The following is a 7,970-nucleotide window of genomic DNA, read 5'->3' as shown; positions in this document are numbered from 1 at the left end:
TAACTTTTGATTTATCCATCGGAACAACAAAACCAATTTAAACATCAACATCAAAGTACTTTTCCGTGCTTTGCCTTGCCATCATTAATTTTGCTTGCAGACCCTCTGATTCCACACATTACATCTTCCAGTGACCTTTGGGATTCTGGTGTGGTGGTTCTGACTACTCTATATACAGTTTAATCTATAACAATGCCTCATCTTTTATAAACTGATCTTATGTATTATGCAAAACCTGCAATCTGCAACTAGTAACTATGGTAAGAGATGGAGGTTTTAACTATATCTGTCAAATGAATGCAGAGTAAAAAGAACGATATCTACCTTCAAAATGTAGCCGAGTAGAAGTTTGAAGCAACATAAAATGGAAATACCCAAGTAAAGTACAAGTACCTCAGAATTTTACCTAAGTAGAGTACTGATTTCGTCACTGTTTGCCTGTATGTGGATGATTGTTTGATCACTGTTTGCTCTCTGTCTTTTCAGTCGTGTGTGTGTGTGTGTGTGTGTGTGTGTGTGTGTGTGCACGTGTCAGTTTGTGTCTGTGAGCAGGCCACAGCCGCATTGCTCCTCCGCTTCTTTTGTCTGGCCTTTATCATCCCGTCTAACTGCCTGGCCCTACATCACCGTCGCCTCCGTTGTTAGGCCAGTGGTGGGGTGGAAGTGGACAGACCTCCACGGCTCGCATGGCGTGAAAAGCCCTCTCATTAATTCTGCAGAGAAAGACTCGATTACTGAGCTCCGGACCCCTTACTGCTGAGAACAGCCTTTCCCCACACGCATTGATTTCTCCGGCCCGTTCACCTCTCTGTCTGTCTCTCTCTCTCTCTCTCTCTCTGTCTCTCTCTCTCTCTCTCTCTGTCTCTCTCTCTCTCTCTCTCTGTCCAGGCCAGCTCAGCACACACGCTCCTCCACACTGAATCATCTGAATATCATAATACAGCCTCATGATGAATGCTAACTAGACAGCAGCTCCCGCTTTGATTAATGAAGATACCGCGCTGGTTCACAACAGCAGACCTGGCGCCTCACAGCCGAAACCGCAGATAACTATTCAGTGGGTATTAATCATGGTTAACCAGGCAGCAGTTTCTTACAGGACAAATGAAGTAGCTTACTGTGGACTTAGAGGTACAAAGAGACCACCGACACACACACACACACACACACACACAAACTGTATACCCACGTACATTCACGCGGCAATGAGAGCACATAATGCACAAGGTGAGCTTTTAAAGCTGGTTTAATTACGCGTCCACCTAAGTCTGAGGGTCTCTGCACAAAACAGAAGGCCAGACGCCTTCACACCTTGTTGGACAGTCACTAACTCAGTTATTCCTTTGTTGTGTTTTTCTCCTGACTTTGCAGCTCCATTCAAAACAAATCGGCTATCTTTATTGCTTCCATATTTTTATGGCTGCATGGCTTTTCTTATTTTCTGGGGGGGAAAAAAATCTGATGACTAATACAAGTCTGTCATCGGTAACTGGCGGTAAAATAACATGCATTTGCTTCGGCGGGATCCCCACACTCTGAGACAGGGAAGCTCAAAAACAGTGTTTCTGGGAATGTTCATCATTACAGCACGTAACTTATGGAGTGAGGGGGACAGAAAGTGTGTATATCTTTGTTTTCTCCATGCTAAATGTTCTGGAAAACCCCACAAAACCACCGACAGGGCTCAAAATGACTGTCAAGCAATCTTAATATGGAAAAATTACCATTTGCAATAAAGGGAAAACCCAGAGACTTTGAGAAAATGTTTATTCATAGACTTCCTGAAAAATAACCCCCCGCGCACCCGCTGTGTTGTCCCCATGCCACCTCCTAATGTTGGCACACTATATAAAATCATATGCCTAAACACACAAACAGACACAAGTGAAGCACTGATTTGAGAATATTCTTTAATTGAAAGGCAGGCAGGTAGATGAACTTCAGTAGAAATCCGGAGAAACATGCAAGCGGGCAGCAATGATCACAAGCTTCTCCACAACGTTTTAGCCTTTGCATACTGTGTGACAGCAGCAGGCAGCAACACAGTTTGGATGCCCAGTCACCTGATGTTATTGCCTCAACAACAGCATTTTATTTGGTGTTATAGTGATCATTCGGTGTAATAATATGCAGAATAAGTGCGGCTGCAGTAGCAACAACTGTTGTATTTATGATTCCTTTGGTCCAGAGGGGCACTGCAGCGAAGGAGGGTCAAGGTACAGCAACTTTAGCAACTACGTATCTGCATTAGAATACAAGGTTTCTTTTCTTCTTTTTTAGATTTAGCTGTTTTTCTCGAGTCCTCATTAAACAGGTCACAGAAGAGACGCAGACAGGAAATGGTGAGAGAGACGTGTGGAATTATACTGGAATTATATTCATTTCATTTATTTTTTATCTTAATTGTGTTTTGCGTATCTGATGTACAAAACAGAAAAAAATCATCTGGTTTACAAAAAACTTTGGTCAAGCTCTGTCTAATTCTACACTTGGGGATGTTGCCTACACCTCCCATTATTCCTACGATTCTTTTCTTCTCCTTTCTTTCCTATCCTTAGTTATCTTCAAATTTATTTTTTCCTTTCTTGATCAAATTATCCCCTCATTACATTTACACATAAATAAAGTATATACATAACACACACACACGTCGCATACCACCACAATTTATGTATTTAAATACAATTCTGAGGTACTTTTACTTTACTTGAGTATCTGCATTTTTATGCTATTTTATATTTCTACTTTGCAACAATTCAGAGGGAAACATTGAACCTTTTACCACAAACCCTATGACCAGTTGGTAAAATATGATGATTTGTTATAGATTAAAACTACCCAAGTGTATACAAATTAGTTCAAATGAGCTCCTTCTCTATGAGCGTCATCATACTTCATCAGTAATAATATTCAAATTTGTCAAATAATCGATTGATTGATGAAAGGTCAGAAAATACTTTTAAAAAAAAATGTCCATCACAGTTTCTCAGAGTCAACAGTCTAAAACACCGACATTGACGCTGGAGCCAGCAGATATTTGGTGTTTTTGCTGTCAAACATTGAACCCTTCCTCCGCTGCATGTGGATGTGCCTGCATTGTAAGCAGCTCAGCGTGAGAACAGAGCTGACTGACTTCTCTGGTCCCGCTCTGGTCGAGGGTTAAGTATACACTGCGACCTGCTGCCCCCTGGATGCTGACTGGTGAACTTTGCCAGGCCCAGGTCCTTTCCCCAGCCACTGTCCACAACAGGGAACATCACCCCTACCATTGAGTCTACAGCGGAGTCTGCATCAGAACTGGCGAGGGGGGTCACTGGTGCTCTTAGTACTCCAGGATCTCATAGTCAAAAGCTGTTTCGGGAGTTTCTTCCCCATTGGAGGATTTTCACACAGGTTAGAGAAGTAAGCAGGAGTCAGTTCTCTGTGAGCACCAGTCCACGCTGGATCCTGCATCCAAGGCAACCTGTCACTTAGCTTGCTCGGATGTGGTCTGGGGCAAAAGGGTGGGATGACCATCTTCAGACAGGAAGAGAGAGAGGACACCTCGAGGACACAAAGTGACAAGGAACAGAAGAGGTTTCTTCCATTTTCTTTCCCTTTTAAAGGGCTTTTTGGAGGGAGTCTGGATGGAAACTGAACGTGATCCTAACTCCTAACTGTGTACATTCTGAGATCAAAAAACAAGATCAAAATAAATCTTTCTAAAAAATCTATATTAGTCCCTCAATCTCAAAATAGCAACACGGAAATATTGAAATAAAGGTGTAAAATGATAAGAAAGACAAGAAACAAATACAAGAAACAAACGTAGCAACAGAACAAGTACAGACAAAAGATGCAAATCTTTGACAGCATAAGAAATGTTGAGAATGCCGCTGTCTAAACCATCTCAACTATAAAAAGGGTCGGACATGTTCAACACACAACATGTAAGACACCTCTTTTGAGAGTATGATAAAGCCAACAAAGTCTTAGTGAGCTTATTTGGCAGTCATATAGCCCAAGCCGGACTGCTGTACACCAGCGCAGGTCTGGTGACACATGATAACAAACTCTGGATGACAGCACCCTCTAGTGGTGGCATGGAATATCTCATATAGACAGCAGATAAAACAATTTCTGTTCAATAGTTTAAAACACATGGAATCACAAATTATGAACTCATAACATTCAAAATCAGATGGCAAACACAGAACACGTCATTCACATTTAGAAAACAAAATGCTAAATTGATTTACCTTACACCATAGCCTCAAGCTCTATAATGTAGCCTATACACGCAATGCTATGTCTGAAATATTGATAGACATATAAAGATAAATAATTCCCTGCAAAAGACATTTTTATTTCAAAATTTGATTTCATGACAGTGGTGTTGTCCCCTCACTTCTCAGCCAATCACATACCTCTTGCCTCTCTTAAGCTAGCAAGTTCAACAAATGTAGCCTGTTAGCTACAGCAACAAAAATGTCAACGTAGTTCTCAATCAACGTACTAGAGGCTGCTACTGTAAATAAAACACATATACACAGATCCAGGATTGATTAAGAATAATTTGTTGCAAATAGAAAGCTATTTAAGACACATTCAAAACTCATCACTCAACCACTGATTTCAATGACCCACTGAAACCAAGAGTTAAGTAGCAATGCTTTAGCTCAGCCCTGTATCGTACGCTGAGGACTGACCCTTCCCACTAACATTTGTCTGCATGGTTCATGCAGGGGCTCCTGCTATGATAACATAAGAAGCTACTGGGGCATTTCCACTGTCGTTGTTCAATTCATCATTGTTCTAATTTGCCAAATCTTCTTTTAGTTCCCTTTTTTTTTTTTTTTACTTTTGGTTCCTAGTCTAATTCTTGAGACACGTTCCTCTGGTTCAAAAGTTCCTAGAACTAGAGCTTCATGTCACATTCCTCCATGCTGTTTTTGTTTTGGCAATCATCTCTTCCTATTATTTCTTAAAATGCCAGATTTTGGATGTTTTCTGCTCCTTGAAGAAAGCAGAACATTCACACTCACTCACAACAGGTACTTCTTATGATGTCTACCTTGACTTCAGTACCAGCACACTGTCAGAGGGTTAGGATCTGACGCTCTGGATCTAATGTTAACATATGCTGACAGCGGCATGGACTTGAGCTTAAAGCCCAAAGTGTGAATATGTGTCATGTTGTCTGCATCATAGAAGGAGAGTTTCTCGGATGAGCAGTTCAGGTAAATCCCAATCTTTCGAGGTTTGTCTCCAAATGCCAGCTTTGTGGTTATATTTGCACTACAGGCGGCATATTTTTGGCTGTCATATTTCAGGAAATTATCTTTTATCCCTAGTTCCCAGTAGTCCCTGTGGCCAACATCGATCTCCCAGTAATGCTGCCCTGAAGTGAACTTGCTGACACTGAATGCATTGTTTGTGCTTGAGGAAGAATTGTTCTTTTGCTGCTCAGGATATGGTCCGTTGCCAAAAGAAAAGCTGGCTGCGTTTTGGCCAAATCCAGAAAAAGGTGAGTGTGCGGCTTGGCCGAATACTCCACTGGAGTAAATTTGGCTAGATTTTCTGGGTTGGTCCCGAGGAAACACAAAACCTGCTTCAGCTTGGTTGCTTTTACGAGTACCAAACAAACTCCGGCCATCATCAGACACAGTTATATCTGTGCTTTCGCTTCTGAGTGAGAGCAGCTCTGCTCGGGGCTGGACCACCCGAAGCATCTCCTTCCACATAAAGAACTGCAGGTGGCTTTCATGAGGCCCCAAAGAGAGAGAGCTCTTCACCACTTGCAGATTATTTGCTCTGGGCCTGAGTAAATGTGCTGGAGTCATCCTGCTGTTACCCTCGGTCCAGCTCTTTAAAAACCTCTCTGAGTCTGTAATTTCCAGAACTGAAGCCACCTTTCCCTGCAGCTCTCTGCTCTCAGATAAAGCTGTTTCTATAGCATTTAATGTCTCGCTCATTTTCTCAACAGCATCTTCCTCTTTGTGTTTCAGCTCATTCTTTATCTCGTCTTCTCTCTTTCTCAGAAACTGGTGCATCTCCTCAAACTGTCGGTGGATTTGGGTCTTCAGCTGCTGAGACTTCTCTTTGGTTTTAATCATTTCTTCCCTCTGGGTGTTGGCTTGGCTCTCTGCAGCAAGGATATAACCACAAAGGTTCTCCATACCCTTCCCCAACTCCTGTCTCAGAGATGCAGCTGCTTCTTTGATCGGTTTGAACTTGTGTCCTTCATGCTTCTCCCCGTCTCTGCATATGATACAAGCTAACTGCTGATCTGTGACACAGAACAGCTTCAGCTTTTCTTCATGCTCGGGGCACAACTCAGCCACCTGTCAAACATTAAATCATGTATCTATTAATAAATACAACAGTTAAAAGATGGTGATACATTGCAAATGTAAACACAAAGGTACAGATGAGGTCAGTCAGAAATGACATGCTAGTCTACAGCCATACAGTGAAACCACTGTTACATAGTCACACTCCAAACTCTGTTTCCTCTGGAGAGTCATTCCAGGGAGTTTTCAGTTTCATTTTCTCAAGTAGGCCTGCCTCTAGTAATATGCAACCATCCAGATTTATTTTCATTTTGACACATCTGTCTCTGAGAGGTCCGCCTCCGCCACAACATGCTGTCATGGCTCAGGAATGAAATGCCTACTTATGATGCAAAGATTGTATTATTTTCAAATCAAATAATAACTGAGATAGACAGACCAGAAAGGATAAAAAAAAATTAAAAAAACATCACCTTGCTTCTATTTTTATTGATGCATTTATTTATTATTTCAATATTTGATCCCAGACACTTGTGGATTCGCAGTGGGATAGTTTCTAGCAACTTTTTCATTCTATAAAACACATACAGCCTAATGCTCAACATATTCAATCCTTTCCTTTTACACTTACATGCAGGCCGATTTACTCATTTATGAGTACTTATTGGAGGGTCTACTTTTTTTTTAACCGCGTTGACATTTGTTTTAGTGGGATGATGTAGTGGGATAAATACAATATATGAGATTAAAACATGGCAGATTACATAGAGCTATACAAGATACATGCGGCATCAAAGTCCAGAAATGATCAACATCCGCATCTGTCATCGTTTTACCTGCCACACATCAGCACATTAAACGGACTACACTGCGTTGTGAATACCACCGACATACCTCTGCCTTCGCATGTCCGCGATCTGCCGTCATCGTCGCTGCTTCTTTGGCCTTTTCAGCGATGCTTTTCAGTATATGGCTGGTTGGAAGACATTTCGCTTCTGTTGGAACATCTGTCCGACACTGGGGACACTGGTGCTGTGAGCTCAGAACTGCAGTGAGACACGCTCTGCAGAAGGAGTGTCCGCAGGGAAGAGTCACTGGGTCGGTGAAGATGGTCAGACAAACAGCACAAGTCAAATCTTCGGAGTAAAACGCAGACGCCATGGCTGCCGGGTCTCTCTCTCTGTGCGCTGCCAGGCCGAATGACTTGGCGTTATGATGAACAGTCAGTTTCACTTTCCCGGAAAAGCCACACCCCATGTGTCACCCACTTCAGCAGTCACCCCCATGATTTCATGGCCAGATAATTACACAAATGTAACACATTAGTACCCAAACACATTTACAGGTCGCCTCTACAGACAAATACTGTTTCTAACCAATTCATTGCCAATGGATGGCCATGAAGAGTCAGTCAGAGGCCTACATGGATACAGTCCGTGTAATGTCGCACTCTAGTGGTCAGATGTTAAAACTGCTGAGTTCACACGGTTCTCTTTACCAACATGCAGCTCAGCACAGCAGTTTGTCTCACATCCAAAATGCTCTAATCCCATAGTCCCTGAATGACTACCGCCCAGTGGCACTCACCTCTGTCGTGATGAAATGCTTTGAACGGCTGGTCAAGGGTTACATGTGCTCCTCACTACGCAGCACGCTGGACCCACTACAGTTTTCCTACCGTCCCAACCGATCAACGGA

The 7,970-nt window shown here is 42.4% G+C and overlaps 1 protein-coding gene across 1 annotated transcript; it reads right to left on the bottom strand.

The window, feature by feature from the left end:
* Positions 1-2,340: 2,340 nt before the first annotated feature.
* On the bottom strand, positions 2,341-7,443 carry LOC139289461 (nuclear factor 7, brain-like). The gene is made up of 2 exons (XM_070911071.1): positions 7,167-7,443; positions 2,341-6,323 (listed from the first exon to the last, which is right to left on the bottom strand). The coding sequence occupies exons 1-2, from the start codon at positions 7,431-7,433 to the stop codon at positions 5,061-5,063; spliced, it is 1,530 nt and encodes a 509-aa protein (XP_070767172.1). The 5' UTR covers positions 7,434-7,443; the 3' UTR covers positions 2,341-5,060.
* Positions 7,444-7,970: the final 527 nt, after the last annotated feature.

This window comes from Enoplosus armatus, chromosome 8, assembly GCF_043641665.1.
Source record: "Enoplosus armatus isolate fEnoArm2 chromosome 8, fEnoArm2.hap1, whole genome shotgun sequence".
NCBI classification, from domain to species: domain Eukaryota; kingdom Metazoa; phylum Chordata; class Actinopteri; order Centrarchiformes; family Enoplosidae; genus Enoplosus; species Enoplosus armatus.
The sequence above is the reverse complement of the archived record's forward strand: the minus strand, read 5'-3'. Positions and strand labels throughout refer to the sequence as shown.

Excerpts from the sequence above, each read along its gene's own strand:
- LOC139289461 (XM_070911071.1), bottom strand. The coding sequence starts at position 7,433 with ATGGCGTCTGCGTTTTACTCCGAAGATTTGACTTGTGCTGTTTGTCTG. Across the intron at positions 6,324-7,166 it reads GCGGACATGCGAAGGCAGAG|GTGGCTGAGTTGTGCCCCGA; the intron begins GTATGTCGGTGG and ends AATGTTTGACAG.